The sequence below is a fragment of the Gymnoscopelus microlampas genome (genome assembly GCF_963454915.1).
Source record: "Gymnoscopelus microlampas genome assembly, chromosome: 21".
In the NCBI taxonomy this organism is placed as follows: Eukaryota; Metazoa; Chordata; class Actinopteri; order Myctophiformes; family Myctophidae; genus Gymnoscopelus; species Gymnoscopelus microlampas.
In genome coordinates, this window is record NC_139958.1 from 38,570,513 (window position 1) to 38,590,367 (window position 19,855).

General features: G+C 42.9%; 1 protein-coding gene across 1 annotated transcript; it reads right to left on the bottom strand.

Moving 5' to 3' along the window:
• Window positions 1–1,025: 1,025 nt before the first annotated feature.
• LOC311037961 (kelch-like protein 23) lies at window positions 1,026–15,092 on the bottom strand. The gene is made up of 12 exons (XM_084047256.1): window positions 14,944–15,092; window positions 13,550–13,810; window positions 13,172–13,306; window positions 12,889–13,080; window positions 11,646–11,786; window positions 10,958–11,126; window positions 10,567–10,701; window positions 9,784–9,924; window positions 2,768–2,959; window positions 2,473–2,625; window positions 2,199–2,358; window positions 1,026–2,122 (listed from the first exon to the last, which is right to left on the bottom strand). The coding sequence occupies exons 2-12, from the start codon at window positions 13,787–13,789 to the stop codon at window positions 1,981–1,983; spliced, it is 1,800 nt and encodes a 599-aa protein (XP_083903382.1). The 5' UTR covers window positions 13,790–13,810; window positions 14,944–15,092; the 3' UTR covers window positions 1,026–1,980.
• Window positions 15,093–19,855: the final 4,763 nt, after the last annotated feature.

Genomic DNA, 19,855 nt, shown 5'->3' on the forward strand with positions numbered 1-19,855 from the left:
ATTGTTCACCACTGGATATAATGAAGTGTAGGCCTATACTACTGTATGACAAATTACATCTGTAGACTTGTATCTCAGTTAAGATGATTACATTCTTAATACTATCTATGTATCTATCTATTTATCTGTGTGTGTCGAAAATTATGGAAGACCATTTAGTCTCCAAGTTAAGCCAGTCAGAAGATACTTGACCAGTTCAGTTTCTTTCAAATAATGCACTAGACTCGAAGTTAAATACATTTTAGACTCATCTCTTCCACTCCAAACTTCATGATTTCTCTCTGTTTGTAGCTCTCAGAGTATTTATGACAGTGACAGATGACATGCTCCACTGATTCCTCTATTTCAGGAGTTCTCAACCTGTGGGTCGGGGCCCGTCCCCACATATGATTTTGAGTGTCACATGATTTTGGGTGGACACTGAAGTGACAATTTAAGGAATTTTAATGTTTTAATTCCTAAAAGAAAAAAGACCATTACTGCATCAAAAGTAATCAAAAAAGTATACAAAAAATTGGTCAAACATTTGCCAAATAATATAAGAGGCATTCTTTTTTTTTTTTAAATAGCCGATCTACAAGCTCACAACGCCTCGCAATGTGAGGCATTGTGAGGTTGTAGATCGGCTATTTTCACAATATTTATCTGTGGAACAAAGTCAAACAAAATGTAACCCCTCAACTCCTACAATTTCAAGTGCTTGTCAGGGTGGGGGCCGGGTCCCCAGTTCAAATATGATTTTGGGGGTTGCGGCCTGAAAAGGTTCAGAACCACTGCACTATAGTATTTGACAATCATGAGGAATGTTGGGTTATTAAGTGCAGTGTTTAAACAGGCCACTAGCTACTACAGTATGTGTTGTTAATAAATACGATGATACATTTTTAATGCTGATGTAAAAAATTGTTTTCCTAACTGAGTCAGCAGTATTGATACTATTGATCTTTGGGAGGAACTGGGAGTTTAAAATGGGATGTAAATTCATGGTCATTGAATAGAAACTCCTGTTTGCAAAAAAGCCCAAATATTTATTCAAGTATAAAACAAAATAAAGATAATTGTTACAATGCGATGTATCAATGTACAATTTGTTATTCAACCTGATTGGATAGTCCTTGGATATGCAAACCGTGCACTAAAGTAGACCCACACCAAGTAAATTGTACATTTCTAAAATATGACAGAAATTAGTTGAAGACCTCATAGAACATAATAGGCCCATTATATTTATATTCACACTAAACAAAACTGTGAACTAAGTGCTGACACAAGATACATCCTTACAGGTAGAGCTAGCGCCATCTATTGGTCAAGTCATGCACTAGCAAGTACATACTCTTCATTGCAGCTCAAAGTAGCCTACCTCAGTGATTCTCAAACATTTTCATGTCAAATTGAAATGTATTATTATATGAACCCCCAGTTGAAAATATGTAGTGCCAGGAACCAGCTTAAGAGAACATTGTTGCTGTTAGATTAGATTTAGTGCAGAATTCTACAACTGTCTTTACTGTAGATGGATAGAATACAACTTAAGATCTGAATAGTCATTCTTATACATTCTCTCATTGGCTGACCTTCTAGCCAGTGAAATAAAAGTGAAACTAAACTATTCATTTTGCTGGGGACCGCGGGGGTCCCTGGACCCCACTTTGTGAACCACTGACGTATAACATGAACAATTACCTTTTTTGGGCAACGACGAGAGACATGTTCTATTACATAACGTTACCAGTCAAATTAAAGAACTGTGAAATAGTCACTTTTAGGGAAGGAGACAAACCAAAACCATAGGTTTCTCAGCAACAACAGTGCTTGGTTGCCACTCCATTTTTGTTCGTCACAACATGTGCATGTAAATAAAAACAGGATTATTCAACTTGAATAATAGACTGACACCTCTCCCTGTGCCACCGTCATCCTTCAGTAGTTCTGAACCATTGTCTTTAATGTCTGTTAGTAACCTAGAGGATCTTTCTGTCATCTTCCTCTCAGTTCACAGAGTGCATCCTTCCATAGCCAGAGAGAGACACAGCCGGAATCCGTGCGAAAGGTGGGCGTCTCCCCCACCACTTCCCACAAGTCTGTGTCTTCACAGTACCGTTCGATGGTGTGTTGACTCCTACATGAAGAGAGACAAATAGTCAAGAGAGTAATGTCTGGTGTGAACAGGATTTCATGAAGCAGCAGCCTCTTACCTGTCCTCGTCACTCTGCCCTCCTAGTACGTAGATCATTCCATCCACCACAGCTACGCCAGGAGAGGAGCGTGGCATCTTCATGGGGGCACACATGGTCCACTGGTTGGTCTCTGGGTCGTAGCACTCCACCCGGTCCATGGGTTCATCATCCATACCACCTATTCATAAGAAGGAATTAACAGGATAGTGACTGTTAGAGGACTCCATTATGTGCCTAAACTACAATCAAGTTGAAGTGCCCATTATGAAACTAAGAAGAGCCATTAAAATACCCATGACGTAGATTTTTCCTTTGAGAGTGCAGGCAACAAAACCAGCACGTGCAATATTCTGCATAGAAGCGACTTCTGTCCATGCATTCGTGTTAGGGTTGAAATTGAACACCTGGGGTTCACCATCACCAGCCTCCTGAATAACATCAACAGCTAGGACCCAGGAGGACACATGGCAAAACATTATAATCAACAGGAGAAGGACGAACATAAAGGATTTGGACATTTGCACACAAAAAATACCCTCATGAAACCTTGCAGATTGAATCTGCAGATGTATAAACCTGTTCCATACCAATAAAATAGAGCAGTCCATCTAGTGCGACCACAACAGGGCCGTAAGAGAAAACCATGGAGTCAGGAGTCTCTACTAGCTGCCAGGTGTTGGTGTTGGGGGTGTAGCGCTGCACACAAGTGTGGGGCCTCTCGACATTCACTGCTCTGTGGTCACCCACTGCATACACATATCCATCCAACATCACCAGGCCTATGGACCATGTGGGGTTGTGCAAGGGGAAAAACAAAAAGACAGGGTCAAATCAGAAGGTTCCCGGTTCAATTCCTGGCTCCCACGGGGTTAGTGTCCTTGAGCAAGACACTGAACCCATAACTGTTCCAGGTGAGCAGGTTTGATACCTTGCATGGTTGCCTCCGCCATCGATGTGTGCATGTGTGTGAATGGGTAACTGTAATGGACCCTGTTACGGCCCTAGCCGTATGGTTATATTATGTGTGGTTATATTTTGGTTATATGTCTGTGCTATGTGTGGCTTGTGTTATATTGTTGTCTTTCTGTGTTCCATATAAGGTCATGAGTGGTGGTGGAAGCTGTGAGTCTGAGTCTGGGTGTGGTGCTGGTATGAGTGAGTGAGTGATTGCCTTCCAGCTGTCCAGATTGACAGGTCCAGCCTCTGGCCCTGTTCTCCTGCTCCCATTCGTCGCCCCTTTGTCTCCGCCCTAGCCAGGGCTGGCTGTTCTCTGAAGCTCACCTACAAAAGCTCATTCTGCTCTGTCTGTCATGGGGACTGGTTGCTCTCACTTGAAAGAGCTGCAGAGATTCAATCCCTCTGTCTCCCCGAACCCATGTAGCCTGGTCTGATCTGTTCTGTTTTGTTTTGTTTCTGTTTCTTTGCCTTCTGTTTGTTCATTTGTCCATTAGTGACTTTTGATTCAATCAGTTATGTTGTTTGTTCTTTAGCTCCTTTTGTTTGCCCTTCAGTTATACTTTTCAGTTTCTTAGTTTAATCTATAATTTAATTATAGTTAAACTTGTTGCTTTTTGCCCAGTATTATTTTGAGTTAAGCATTATCTTGTAACTATTTGTCCACTTCCATTATTTCTTGTATTTAGTTATTCACTCGCCTTGTAGGGGTGTTTGGTCTTTTTGTTGGTTAAACCACTTTGTTTTTGTATATTCTTTAGTTAGGTAAGTAAGTTTAGTAAATGTATATTTTTCTTTTGTTAGGTTTAGGTTAGGGGTAATTTTCTTTATTAGGCAGCCTTTTTACAAATGTAAATCGGCACCCTGAAGTTCTTTGGCACTGGTGAAAAAAAGACAAAAAGAGTTTGAAATCTCTGCATAAAAAAAGGAAATAAAAACAATTCATTTTTGAAAGCGACTTTGTCCTCCATTATTATGTCACCTCCCCTACCCTAGACAGGGGGTCGTAACATAATTTGGGGGCTCGTCCGTTCCAAATTATAAAAAAATATTGATCCAAATTATAACATAATTTGGGGACTCGGCTTGGTTCAAAAGTTTACCCCTGAAACTTATTCCTTTTTTGAGGATTATTTGAGTTTGGTTTAATTCGTTCGTTTAACAGGTTGCATGGGTTTGGTTAGGTCCTTCTGGGTTTCGTTCGATCTGGTGAGTAGTCAAAACTTTGCTCCAGTTGTCTGTTTTGGTTGGCAGGTTAGGTAGAGTATTTGATTAATTGTAATGTCCGCGGTAGAACCAGATGAGGTTGTATTAACTTTCCCAACTTCTCCCACTCTAGACAAATTAGATAAATGCACTAAAATTGAGTTAAATTTGATTGCTAAAGTCTTCAAAATTTCTGTCCCATCGGGTGCCAATAAGGCCGAACTAAGGTCTCATATAGAGGAAAAACGTACTGAAAAAGGGATCATAGAGCGTGTAAGCATCGGGCTGGCGGAGAATATGGCTGGGCGTTCGGGTGAGAATGTGGAGGCGACTGCTGACACAGGCTCCCCTGCGCTCACTGAGCTTGAGGAAGGAGAGGCTAGTGTCTCACCTCAGGACTCAGAGATAGATCCGCTTATAGCTCGTACCAATGCTGGGGGGGACTCACATAGTCTAGGGCTGGCCCTCCGCCTCCGAGAGGTGGAACTCGCAACAAAAACCAAGGAGGTTGAGCTGATGCAACTCCGCATCAGGGCCGCAGAGCTCGACAGGTCACCTGCCCCCCAGCCCAGGATTTCGGGATGCTCTCAGGATTTCAACATCAGTAAGCATATTCCTTTGGTACCGCACTTTAAAGAGACAGAACTCGATTCGTACTTTGACACTTTTGAACGCATTGCAACCACGGTGAAGTGGCCGAAGAACATGTGGAGTTTATTACTGCAGTGCAAATTAGTGGGAAAAGCTCGGGATGTGTGTGCAGCCTTAACTGTTGAGGAGAGCCGCAAATATGAGGTGGTAAAAGAAACCATACTAAGGGCATATGAGTTAGTGCCGGAGGCGTACCGCCAAAGGTTCAGGTCCTGTGAGAAAACTGCCAACCAGACTTATGTAGAATTTTCCAGGGAGAAAAGTGTCTTATTTGACAAATGGTGCACTGCAAACAAGGTATTGACTATTCACCAGCTTCGTGATTTGGTATTATTAGAGGAATTTAAATCCTGTCTACCTGAGCGTATAGTTGTCTACTTAAACGAGCAGAAAGTGGATAATGTGGTTAAAGCTGCGGTGTGTGCCGATGAGTTCATTTTGACACACCGATCTGTGTTTTCTGCTCCCTCTGCACGCCGCAATCCCATGGGCGGCAGAGTGGGGGGGAATCAAAAGTTTTCTGTGTCAAAAAGCCCGCCTCGTTCTGGTTCTAATGTTGTCTCTGGTTCAGAGACTCGTGATTGTTTCTATTGTCATGAAAAGGGTCACCTCATTTCGGCATGTCCCACTCTACAACGAAAAGAAACTCAGAGTCCAAAAAAATCAAAAGCAGTTGGGTTCATTCGGTCCATTCCTCCTCCACTTTCCTCTGACACAGGGGCGCCTGTGTCAGATGAAATGGAGGGATGTTTTGGACCCTTCCTTTTGAAAGGTTCAGTGTCCCTGTCAGGTCAGGATAAAGATCAGGTACCGATCACAATCCTGCGTGATACGGGAGCGTCACAATCTCTCATGTTATATGATGTGTTGCCTTTCTCGAATAATTCCTTTTGTGGATCTGATGCTCTATTGTTGGGGGTGGAGATGAATTCATTACGCGCTCCGTTGCACTCTGTGTTTTTGCGTTCGCCCCTGGTCTCCGGTTTTGTGCAGGTGGGTACTCGCGCTCAGTTACCAGTCGGCGGCGTTTCGTTAATTCTCGGCAATGACTTGGCAGGGGAGAAAGTTTTCCCAACGCCGGAAATTGTCGAGAATCCTGTGATCGATTTGGATCAGTCTATGGGCACCTCGGTATTGTTCCCTGCCTGCGCTGTGACCCGTGCACAGGCAAGGAAGGGCTGTGATGAGAACATTAGTTTGAAGGACACTTTTATGTGTTCTGAGCAACCAGTGAATCTTCCTGCCGCCATGGTTAAGCAGAAGATGGTTGATGTGATGCCAATAAAGACTGAATTTGTGTTTGATGTCGATAAAGACACGTTCGTTTCGGCACAGCAAAATGACCCATCCCTCGCTGTTTGCTGGGGGGCCGCTCATGCGCAGGATGCGCAGAGTGCGTACAGTGTAGTGGATGGCATTTTGTTGCGCAATTGGTTCCCACCCGGCGCTGGCAACCTCGGGTGGAACTTCGTTCAGCAGGTTGTTGTACCTGAACCTTTTCGTTCTCAAGTCCTTAGTCTCGCACATGACAATTTGGCTGGTCATTTAGGTATTCGTAAAACGTATCACCGCATTTTGCGTTATTTTTATTGGCCAGGGCTTAAATCTGATGTGTCAAATTTTTGCCGTTCGTGTCATGTTTGCCAAATGATGGGGAAGCCTAACCAGGTTATTCCTCCTGCTCCTTTATTACCTATTCCGGTGATGGGAGAGCCCTTCGAACATATCATTATTGACTGTGTTGGCCCACTTCCCAAAATGAAGTCAGGTCATCAGTATTTGTTGACTTTAATGTGTGCTGCCACTCGGTATCCGGAGGCGATTCCATTGCGCACATTAAAGGCCAAAACTGTAATAAAAGCTCTGGTTAATTTTTTCTCTATTTTTGGTTTACCCAAGTCCATTCAATCGGACAGGGGAACAAATTTCACCTCTAAAGTTTTCGCGCAGGTTGTCGCGTCCTTGTCCATTAAACACATACAGTCTAGTGCTTATCATCCTGAATCTCAGGGCGCTCTTGAGCGGTTCCATCAAACGCTCAAGTCAATGATGAAAAAGTACTGTTCTGAGACGGGCAAGTCGTGGGATGAGGGGTTACCTTTTCTGCTCATGGCCGTGCGGGAAAGGGTACAAGAGTCACTTGGTTTTAGCCCTTCTGAGCTGGTGTTCGGGCACAGTGTGCGTGGTCCTCTCCGGGTGCTCCGTGATCGCTTGCTATTGAAATCCACTGTTCCATCCTCAAATGTGTTGGATTATGTAGCTAAATTCAGAGACCGCCTGCACAATGCCTGTAACCTCGCACGCAGCGCATTGACTGCGTCCCAGGGGAAAATGAAAAAACATTTTGATCGCAAATCGGTGACACGCCAGTTTAATGTGGGTGATAGGGTGCTAATGTTGCTCCCGTTTCTCACTTCGGCCCTTCAGGCTAAATTCTGTGGCCCATATGTCATAGAAAAAAAACTTAGTGATACGGATTATGTAGTTGCGACCCCAGACCGCCGGAGTAAAACCAGAGTGTGCCATGTTAATATGCTCAAACCCTATTTTGATCGTTCTGAGAGTGTTGCGCCTTCAGTTCTACCCACCCCGGTAGCCTCAGTAGTGTCCGTCGTGCCTTCTCTATATTCCCCAGAGAGTGATGGCTTGCGTTCAAAGAGCTCGGCTGGCTCTCGGATGCAAAATTCTGAAATTCTGAAAAATCTGCCTGATTATTTGCAGCACTTGGATTCTGTGGCTCAAGCAGACGTAGTTAGTTTGATTGAAAATAACCCCATTTTATTTTCAGACATACCTTCCCGCACTACTGTCCTATCACATGATGTGGAAGTAGGTGTGAATCCTCCCATTAAACAACATGCTTATCGGGTAAATCCTACTAAACGCTCATTGTTTAAGAAGGAGGTTGAGTATTTGCTAGATAATGGCCTTGCCATTCCCAGCTCTAGCGCATGGAGTTCGCCTTGTCTGCTCGTGCCAAAATCTGACGGCAGTCAACGCTTCTGCACAGATTACAGAAAGGTAAATAATGTTACCAAACCTGATTCGTATCCTCTGCCTCGCATGGAGGACTGTGTAGACCGTGTTGGTGCTGCTAAATTTGTTACAAAACTTGATTTACTTAAAGGGTACTGGCAGGTCCCTTTAACTGCTCGTGCTTCAGATATCTCTGCCTTTGTTACCCCCGATGGTCTCTATCAGTATACTGTGATGCCATTCGGACTCCGTAATGCACCTGCTACGTTCCAACGGCTTATGCACAATGTGTTAGCTGGGGTGGAAAATTGTGAGGTGTACCTCGATGATGTTGTTGCTTTTTCTGATACGTGGCCTGAGCACATGCACACTCTTGGTTTAATCTTCGGCAGGTTGGCGGGCGCTAATCTGACTCTAAATTTGTCAAAGTGTGAATTTGGTCGTGCCACCGTTACGTATCTGGGAAAAGAGGTAGGTCAGGGTCAAGTTCGGGCCATTGATGCCAAGGTCAAGGCCATAGTGGACTACCCTGTACCTACGTCACGCCGTAGTCTCCGCCGTTTTCTAGGAATGTCGAGCTACTATCGTGCCTTCTGTAAAAATTTCGCTGATGATTCGTCACAAGAAAGGAGTTGATAATGTCTTGGCAGATGCCCTTTCTCGTGTTTATGCCCCAGCTTAAGAAACTTCTTTTTGGGGGGGGAGGTTTTCTTTAAGGGGGGGGGGTGTTACGGCCCTAGCCGTATGGTTATATTATGTGTGGTTATATGTCTGTGCTATGTGTGGCTTGTGTTATATTGTTGTCTTTCTGTGTTCCATATAAGGTCATGAGTGGTGGTGGAAGCTGTGAGTCTGAGTCTGGGTGTGGTGCTGGTATGAGTGAGTGAGTGATTGCCTTCCAGCTGTCCAGATTGACAGGTCCAGCCTCTGGCCCTGTTCTCCTGCTCCCATTCGTCGCCCCTTTGTCTCCGCCCTAGCCAGGGCTGGCTGTTCTCTGAAGCTCACCTACAAAAGCTCATTCTGCTCTGTCTGTCATGGGGACTGGTTGCTCTCACTTGAAAGAGCTGCAGAGATTCAATCCCTCTGTCTCCCCGAACCCATGTAGCCTGGTCTGATCTGTTCTGTTTTGTTTTGTTTCTGTTTCTTTGCCTTCTGTTTGTTCATTTGTCCATTAGTGACTTTTGATTCAATCAGTTATGTTGTTTGTTCTTTAGCTCCTTTTGTTTGCCCTTCAGTTATACTTTTCAGTTTCTTAGTTTAATCTATAATTTAATTATAGTTAAACTTGTTGCTTTTTGCCCAGTATTATTTTGAGTTAAGCATTATCTTGTAACTATTTGTCCACTTCCATTATTTCTTGTATTTAGTTATTCACTCGCCTTGTAGGGGTGTTTGGTCTTTTTGTTGGTTAAACCACTTTGTTTTTGTATATTCTTTAGTTAGGTAAGTAAGTTTAGTAAATGTATATTTTTCTTTTGTTAGGTTTAGGTTAGGGGTAATTTTCTTTATTAGGCAGCCTTTTTACAAATGTAAATCGGCACCCTGAAGTTCTTTGGCACTGGTGAAAAAAAGACAAAAAGAGTTTGAAATCTCTGCATAAAAAAAGGAAATAAAAACAATTCATTTTTGAAAGCGACTTTGTCCTCCATTATTATGTCACCTCCCCTACCCTAGACAGGGGGTCGTAACAGACCCTGTAAAGTACTGTGGAGACAGCCTCTTGAACTGCAGCCTGTGTCGTCAGCCAACTATTTTCTTCTCTGTATTGTGAGTAGTCAGAGATAAAGGAAAATATATATACAGAAGACTTTCTTACTGCATTTGTGTGAATATTCGTGTGCATAAATCATAGGAGCCATCTTCAACCAGGAGTCATCATGGGAAGGATCATAGCGCCACATCTCCCTACTGGTTGATCCATCAGAGAATTCTCCTCCAGCCAAATACAGAGTAGAGTCTATGGTGGGAGAAGAGCAGAATTAAAACAGTGAGTTATTCCTTGATTTTTAAAGCAATAAAGATGGTTACAGCTCAAGATACATTGTTTGTGTGGATAAGGCGCCGTGGGTGCACTACGCTGCCAGAATAACAAAATGACCAGCGCTGCTGTCAGCTTGGAGCTGGTCTTAACTGAAAGCGCAACGTCTGTGGGGAAAATAGCACGCCTTATTTTAAGATCAACACACCTCAATGCACAAAGTTGCTGCTAGATCATTTGCTATCTAGACAAACCAGGCGTAATTTCTGTGCGCTATGGGAAGATATTGTAGCGCAATGGCCACGGAAGACAGGGCCTTCAGTTACAGACCAGCAAGGGTCCCATTTGGTTCCCAATTATAAATCATGTCGCTAGGCGTACTCTGGAACCCCCTCAAGGACTGCTAAGTGCTAATATTGAAAGCTTTGGTTTAATGCTCTTGTTCCTTCAGATTTGTGTCATGATCAGAACACTTCAAACTGGCAGCATTATCAAATTCTACTGTACTGTACATTGTGATAAATGATATCAATATTATATGAAAAGAAATATGTCATAATCTTTGTTGCCATATCACCCATCCCTATCTTCAGTCCAGTTGACTGCGATGGTACTACTCACCTGACACAACCACACTGTGGTTGCTTACAGCGAAGGGCAGACATGCCAGAGTCTTCCATTGATTGGTCCAGCGATTAAAGCTTTCAACGCTGGCAAGCGGCGTGTAGAGCTCCTCTCCTCCCAACATCAGTATCACTTCACCGAGTTAGATATACCGTTTAATAGAGGGTAAGAACATAAACAGCACATTTTAATATAGAGAGGGTTACACCATAAAAACAGCACCAGGCGGGTGGATGGTGCCTGGTTCATTCCCCAGACGCCACACTGAAGAAAAAAAGACAGTCAGAATAATTTGTATTGCCAGGTATGTTTGCACATTTAAGGAAATCGAAAACCGACTTTTTTCCAGCATCAGTTGCAACATGCATGCATGTGGGAGGCAGGATACCTTTGGCCCTGCGTGGTTCAGCTCTATGGCTGTAAGGTAGGAGATGCTGGTTCTTGGCCTCAGAGATGAGCCTCTGACAGCCCTGGGATTCTTTCACCACATCCATAGACTCAATCACATCATGGAGGTAGGAGGGGCTGATAAAAGGCAGACGGATATGCTCTAGTACCTTCAAGAACAAATAGAACACTAGTTATTTACTAGTCCAACTGGATATGGGCTGAACAACATTAAACATTGCTTTCAAATCTCTACATCTGACTCAAGACAAGGTGAGGAATCAAACATGTACAGTATGCCACCATTTAATACTATACTTTTTGTATCCTATATGTTTAGGAAGTATAATCATGACCATTATTTATATTTTCATTATCTAATTCACAACTGCCTGATGCAAGATGCTCCTGAGCTGTACCAATAATTGTGGTGTGTAACAACAGTGGTGTTTAATCCTCCATAATTAAGCTGGGTGCACACTAGAGAATGTTCAAATCTAAACTGAATTAAAATATGAAGGAGACCACAGACATGATGACAGATTTGGCCTTTTAGACATGGTTAAAATATGTATCTCCAATTCTCCTTAGCAGTACTTCAATCACATAGCATGGTAGAATCCAGACACATTTCTATGACTTCTCTACGGTCTATAGAAAATCATGTGAAAGAGTGGGAAGTGACTGACCTTTTCAAAGCTCTGCCTAGTAGGACACTTGTTTAACCACAACATGGCAGCCTCAAACACCATCTCCTCCTTGGATACATTAAGATCATCATTAGAAAGAATCTCTGTCATTTTGTCCAGAGAGAGAGAGAGAAACTCTTCCTAGGGGCGGAAGAAATACAGTAGACTAGTTGATACAGTATGAACCTTTTCTCCTCTCAAGTGCTCACTGAGTCAAAAATGTAGTTTTGGTTAAAAAAAAAAGACAAGTGACAGTAGCTTGTTAATATTCATCCAATGACTGATTGGATTTTCTTTCAGTTGTGTTGGTGACAGGTTGAGTATTTGTAATAAAACACTTTTAATATTGTATCAGCTTGGGTGGGCCTGTCTTAGCCTGGTAAACCCCTCCCTCCGGAAATCTCATTTCCATTTGATCTCAGTAGTGAGTCTGGCATGGGGGCCTGTTAGGCTTTTTGGCTGTGGGCGGGAGTAATACCGTTGACTGACAACCCTTTCAGCCAATCAGCAGTTTGTTTCACCACCACCCCTTCAGCCAGTCAGCAGTTTGTTCCACCACCACCACAGAGCAACGTGACGCAAGGGGACTTTTGATTCGGATACATGAGTGTCACTGCCCGCCCCTGCCGGTTCTATACATTTGTATTTTTAAATAGGCTGTGTCATGATTAATTGACCACATATATGAAGTTAAACAACTAAATGCTATCCGAAAAATATCTTAAAAGTAAATTCCGTTCCACAAAAAAGAAGTTTGAGTGTTTTGAAGTTTTAAAACAGCGGACAAAGTTTTAATGGCCGCCGTTCCATTTCGCTCGGCTGCACTTGGCTCCACTCGGGTTCCACCTGATTGGCCAACATGCGCTGTCAATCATAGAACAATGAGAGAGGACGCTGATTGGAGAGTTCATGTTATGAACTCCGCAGAAACGCCCAGACAGAACCTCAGGCTAGACTCCTTCCTGAGATCAAATGGAAATGAGATTTCCAGAGGGAGGGGTTTACCAGGGTAGACCTGTCTCATACTGCGAGCTTCCCCAAATGTATTCACCCGTTTCCTAGGCTGTGTATTTTCCACTTCCTGTCAATTTCATTGGATATCATTGGTCATCTGACCAGTTTCATTGGATTTCATTGGATCAAATCGACAGGAAGTAGAAAACACAGCCTAGGAAACAGGTGAATAGGAGAAAAAGCCAACAGCAGACAAACAACATGGGAAATGCATCCCTCAATATCTGACCTGCTGATAGACGACACTGAAGTGTTCCAGAATGTAATGCCTGCTGTTTTTCTCCAACTTCTTACAGGAGTGGATCTCAGCAAAGCAGTGAATTCCTACACAGTTCTTTTCATCCATGTGACGCTCGATGTAATGACAGCAGGCCTCCTGAACAGCCATGACATTTAGCAGGTTTGATGCTGCTAGCAGGGCCTAGAACAAATAAACAAAATAGATGTTTTAAAACACAGATGCAGGTCAAAAACTGAGAGAATGAATAAGGTTTATGATGATAATACATCACCTGCACATTTTCTGTGGAGATGAGCACCTTTGAAGTGTAGGCATAGTTCACCATCATGCCAATCACCTTAGGTTCTACTCCATTGATGGCTACTCTTATCTGTTGGGACTCCATCCACTCTGTTGTAAACATTGCCTGTGCAGGTTGAAAAGGCGAATGGCTGGTTTTGGGAGCTTATAGTTCATTCATGTCTTATTTATATTGTGTCAACACTAACAGTGAATAGATTGGATTATGTTCGGTTCATATGAAAGCCAAAGAGGAATGCCATTTCCTTAAGAACAAGCGTCAATAAATGTTGACATGTAAAGTTGAGGATGTGTTTACCTCAAAGTAAGGGCTAAAAGAGGCTAGTACATTATGAGGATGTGTGTTTACCTCAAAGTAAGGGCTAAAGGAGGCTAGGACATTACGATGACAGGAGAACTCCTGTCCCTCACAGCAGAGAATCACATCACAAAACTCATTTTTGAGTCGTAGATCGTTGAGGCCCTCTAAGATCTTGTTGGGATGTGTGTTCTCCACAAACACAAAGTTGTCACTCTCCAGTGAGGACAGTGAGGTAACATCCATAGGGCAGGAGGGTAAACTGGCATCGACTGGAATCATTTCAGCCATGTCTCCCTTTGCTAGAGCAGCCTATAGGACAGTAGGAGGAGAAGGAATAAAGGGTAAGATAGTAACGATTGTTTACACAATACCTTTAATTAACACAATATTCATGGAGACAAAAGACAGTGTGACAACATCACATGAATGCAATCACATTATGAGATAGTATTAGCAGGTCAAATAACTATGGAAATCTCATGAACAACAAGCTGGAAACTGTATAAAATGTATTGCCATTCTTTTTTTTTTTTTCATGTGTGTTAAATTTGGTGATATAGTATGTGGCTTTGTGTATATTTGTAAGACTTCTTCAACCAGCTAAATGTCATTCTGTCTCTCAGTATACTGGTCCCTCGTCCATGACGATCCACCTCAATATGATCCTTGTCCTTCTAATCTGCACCAATCTTTACCAAACTGCCCTAGCCTTGATTCAAGACTGTAATATATAATGTGACCGTCTTGGAGTTCTTTCAAAATAGTCTTTGCACTTTTCGCATTTAGGGTCCGTACATCTACAGAAACATTCAGATTTCAAATATAAAGTGCTTACCCCATGGCCACGGATGTTACAATCATGTACGGTTCCTCAGAAGTACCCGTATAATCCTAATTGTTCAATAAAAAGCATTTTAATCCGACTGATGGACATTTCTTCCACGCTTTCCAACTGCGCGACCCTATCGGTTGGGAGGTGTATTGCACTCTGATACATTATAACTCTATGAGAAAAATGGCAAACGATCAGATTAGAATTATTTTTATTGAACAATACGGGATATAGGGATACTTCCAAGGGAACGTACATAATTGCAACATTTGTGGCCATGGGTTAAGCACTTTATATTTCAGATCTGAACGTTTATGTAGATGTACGGACCAAAAAGGGCGAAAGTGCAAAGACTATTTTGAAAGAACTCCAGGACTGACAGTCTTGTTCAAGGTTAGAGCTTCCTTGAGCTTACAAAGCTAGCGCTACACAGACAAAGTAAAGCTGTTCTACAGTGAAAAACCTCTTAATAACATAATGTTTATGAAGGTCTCATACATAACCGTAGAGTCTCTATGACTTTGTGAAAACAACAACAGAGTGAAAGTAAAAGGAGTTCAAAGCGTTGACAACAATCTTCCTCTGTTCTGCTCCTAAAGTGTTTGTTTACCTTGTATAAACAACGGAGATTCTTGTAGGATAAACGAGCCTCTTTATTTCTCACATTAAGTCACGAACAGCTTTGATCTTTTAATCAAGGATGTTTTAAAAGAAGCTTTTTAGCGCCGATAATATAAAAGCTCAATATCAACAAACACCCTTCTTCTACTGTCCACCACTAGATGTGCATTACCGCCACCTACTGTGTGGGAGTGTCCGTCTTCTTCTTCTTTTTATTTTATTGCGGTTAGCATCCAGCTTTTTGGTGCATTACTGCCACCATCTGATCCAGATTATGGATAAAAAAAAAACACCTTACTACTGTATCTAATAAGGAGTGTCTGTCAGTCAGCCAGAAGATACTTCACAGATCAATACATTATTATTTTAGACCAGTACAGTTTCTTTCAAATAACGCACTAGACCACTGTTTCTCAAGCAGTGGGTCGGGACCCATGTTTGGGTCGCGGAGACATTTTTATGGGTTGCGAGTAAATATCTCCTTTTTTCCGTTTCCTACCTTTAAAAAAATACATATTTCAAAAGATTATATTTTAATCGCAACTTTTCATCAAGTAAAAACAATTCCATCATTTCAGCAAAAAGTATTGCATAAATAAAATGAAAAAATCTAATTATTTCCATAAATAAATACAAAAAAGGTTTAAGAAGTAGTGAAAATAGCACATCTGCAAGCTCACAAAGCGGCATGAAGCGATGCGTTGTGAGCTTGTAGATCTGCTATTTTCACTAGTTTGGGTCCCGGGGCAAACGATTTTTGGGTCTTGAGCTAAAAAGTTTTGGAACCACTATATACTGTCTAACTACTGAATACGTTTTAGACTAATCTCTTCCACTCCACACTTCATGATTTGTCTCTTTAATGTTTGTAGTTCTCAGAGTATTCATGGCAGTGACAGATGACATGCTCCACTGATTCCTCTATTTCAGGGATTCTCAACCTGTGGGTGACAATTTAAGGACCTTTTTAATACCTGAAAGAAAAAAAGACTGCATCAAAAGTAATCAACAAACTATAGGGCCTATATAACTGGTCCAACATTGGCCAAATTTTCAAATAATATAAGAAAGAGGCAAAAATTGTGAAAATAGCTGATCTACAAGCTCACAGATCTGCTATTTTCACAATATTTATGTGTGGAACCGAGACAAACAAAATGTAATGCCTCAGCTCCTACAATTCCAAGTGCTTGTCAGGGTGTAGTTGAGTAGTGTTTGACTATGATTGTCATTCTCCTGATCAAATATTACTCCCGAGTATGTATACTTTGACTCAAGTAGGATACTGGAGTTGAGCACTTTTGTCCACCACTGGATATAATAAAGTGTACTATGACAAATGACTTCTGGAGACTTGTAGCTCACTGAGTTAAGATGATTGCATTCTTAATACTATCTATCTATCTGTCTGTCTGTGTGTGTCGAATATTATGGAAGACCATTTAGTCTCCAAATTAAATAAAGGTTGTCATGAAATAAATAGAAGTCTCATGAAATAAAATAAAAATAACGCATTCCTTGCTATATATTTATTTATTTAATTTTGATTTATTAATTTCTTTATTTTTTTGCACCAATGGCTTTCAAAATTTCCATACAAAAAAATTATTGTGCTTTTATTTTTCGTGGTGTGACTTGACGCTTGACGCTGTGGGGCACTTACATATCGATGGCCAAAACGCAAAACCTCCTATCTGAAAAATGTTCATTGTTGGGAAAATGAAAAAGAAAACTACAAAATGTTGTATTTTTTTTGCACAATGCTATTTTTTAATGAAACCCATCACATAATACACCGTTTCTGGATGTCTGGACTATATTACATTATTATATGTTAATTACACTGATTTCATATTGCAAATGCAGATAGGAGGTTTTTCCCCACTTTTCCTGGATAATTCTGCAGATAGGAGCTTTTGCATTCAATGTAAAGTGATTGCTTAAAGGTAGGGTAAGTGATTTGCTTTGGTTAAAATACGTGTTAAATAGCTCTATATTGTGATAGTACTCATTGCTATAGAGTGTTTGTTCAGTATTAGGAGTCTCCTTGTCTCTCCAGCTCTTTATTAAACAGAAAATGCATTTTCGTTTCAGTTTCAGTTTCATTTCCATTTTTTTCCAACCAGGACAGAGAACTCAATCAGGATACAGAAATGAAAGTGAAATTGGAAGTGATGACACTAAGAAATGAGCAGACAAAATTGGAACTGGAACACTGTACAAATTAAGCTTAAAAATGGGTACTTTCTCCTGATTGGCTGAGATTTTGACACCTACCGAAAAATGTATTCTCTGTTTATTAAAGAGCTGGAGAGACAGGGAGACATCTGTTACTGAAAAAACACTCTATAGCAATGATTACTATCAGAATATAGTATTTTAACCTTTTAACAACATACTTTTTGTTTAAACCAAAAAATTAGGTTGACTAGAAAACAACTGGCCCAGGCACCCCTCGACATAATCCCCCCTATACCCTCTACCCCCAACTCCACCACCTGAAATACCCCCCCACTCCCACAACCCCCATTCCCCCTAACCAGCACACTACACCCCCCCAAACCCTCATGCCCTCCAACTCCCCTAACTCATACAACTGGATCACCAACCTTGTGTCCAGTGTGGATAGTGGAATAGTATGTAAGATCATTGAATGTCTTAAAGAGCCTATAAGCAAGGAGGAAAGACGGATGCCTTGACCCTAGAATCACCAAAGCCAGGGAGGAGATGAGAGCAGCACACAGGGGCTTTGTCGCTGACCAAAAAGGAGAGGGTCTGAGGGAGGAATATAAGCGGAGGAAGGAGGAGCTATACCAAGTGTATGCAACTCGAAAAACAGGAGCTGCCCCAAAAGATCAGGGAATTAAAAAGGTGCATGTTAAACAAAGCATGGCAAGAGCTGGAAGCTCATCAATGAAATTTCTGGCAGAAGCTCTTCTCAGACTTCCAAGATCTGGGGAGAAAGCGCAGAGGAACGATTTGAAGCATGGTACCAGCAGAAGAAGAGGATGATCCGATGCTCTTGTCTTCCATGACCTTCCCATACCAGATCATGGATCATTTACCATGGATGAGTACCAGAGAGCCAAGGCTACTATCAAGTGAGGCAAGAGGAGGATGGAGTGACAGCAGAGGTTCTGATGTATGTGCCCGTAGACGAGGTGGTGTTGGATTTCATCAAGCACACACGTCTAATGAGCTGCCGAAGCTGTGGAGCAAAATGATCATCGATCCAGTACCAAAGTCAGGCGACCTCACCAAGACGGACACCTCCAAGGCATTAACCTGAGCTCACAAGTCGCCAAGGCGGCTAACAGGATGATCCTCAACCGTCTTAGACCCATCTTAGACCCTGTACTGAGAAACTCGCAGAACGGCTTCCGCCCAGAGCGAACTGCAGACGGGCAGATACTGGTGCTGAGGAGGATACTGGAAGGAGTAGGAGATGAATCTTTCAGTGGTGATCACCTTCATGACTTCCAAAAGGCTTTTGGCACCATCCACCGGGGGAAACTGATGAACATTCTCCGGGCCTACGGAGTTCCTGAGAAGATGGTTCAGATGATGGAGACACGTTACTTGAGGCAGTCCAGGCAGTGCCTCAGTCCAGGACTTGAGGCAGTCCTTCAAATAACCTGGGCCTGGACTGCTTCAATGGAGCAGGACCTGAAGGTCCGGGGGGCACTTGACTGGAATGCCTTGCATGGGATGAGGAGAGTGTGGAAATCAGACATGGGAGAAGACCTCAAGAGGCGGCTGTTCATATAGTTACAGTTGAGTCAGTACTGCTGTATGGGGCTGAGACATGGACCATCACAGCACAACAGGAAAGGGCATTGGATGGAGTCTACACAAGAATGCTATGAATGGCACTAGGAGTCACATGGACGGACCAAATCAGAAATGTGGTCCTCTATGGGAACCTACCATGTGTCACAGACAAAGTCAGAGAGAGAAGGATGAGGCAGGGCACTGCGTCAGGTACCCATACTGTAACTAATGGCAAGCAAACTGACACTATGGGAGCCAACCCAGGGCAAAGCCAGGAGAGACAGGAAGTGCACCACCTACGTAGATGCACTTCGGCGTAACAGCTTAGCCAACAACACTGTAGAGCTCAAAACCCTGATGCTAGATAGGAGAGTGTGGAGGGCAGCTTTTCAGGAGTCCCAAGTTGGTGTTGGCTAGACCACACTCGCATCGCAAAGACCCTATTCTATATGATCCGGCCTAACTGACTCATGCCCCCCTCAACATAATCCCCCCCCGTACCCTCTACCCCCAACTCCACCACCTGCAATACTCCCCCACTCCCACAAACCCCATCCCCCCAACTGCCAGCCCACACCTCTCCACCTCCATAACTCAAAACCCCATTCCACTTCAGGAGTCCCGAGTTGGTGTTGGCTAGACCACACTCTCGCATCGCAAAGACCCTATCCTATATGATCTGGCCTAACTTGCCTATGCCCCCCTCAACAAAATCCCCCCCATACCTTCTACCCCCCAACTCCACCACCTGCAATACTCCCCCACTCCCACAAACCCCATACCCCCCAACTGCCATCCCACACCTCTCAACCCCCATAACTCAAAACCCCATCCCACCCCATACCCTCGTACCCCCAAATCCCATCCAATCCATTACACCCCCACTCCCAGAGACCCCGGTCCCCATGCCCCCAACCAACACACCACAACCCCCAAACTCCACCCACCCAAGCCCTCATGCACCCCCCACCCCATAACCCCCCAACCGCCACCCCATACCTCCCACACCCCATTACTCCAAACCCCATCCCACCCCCATACCCTCATACCCCCCAACCGACACAACACAATATTCTCACAGGGTTGTTGGCTGCCACGGTGTTCACGTGTGATTTTGATCTGCATTTAAT

Coding starts and splice junctions, on each gene's coding strand:
- LOC311037961 (XM_084047256.1), bottom strand. CDS start 13,789: ATGGCTGAAATGATTCCAGTCGATGCCAGTTTACCCTCCTGCCCTATG. Junction 2,626..2,767: donor TGGACTGCTCTATTTTATTG/GTATGGAACAGG, acceptor CCTGGGTCCTAG/CTGTTGATGTTATTCAGGAG. Junction 2,359..2,472: donor AGGAAAAATCTACGTCATGG/GTATTTTAATGG, acceptor TCTTATGAATAG/GTGGTATGGATGATGAACCC.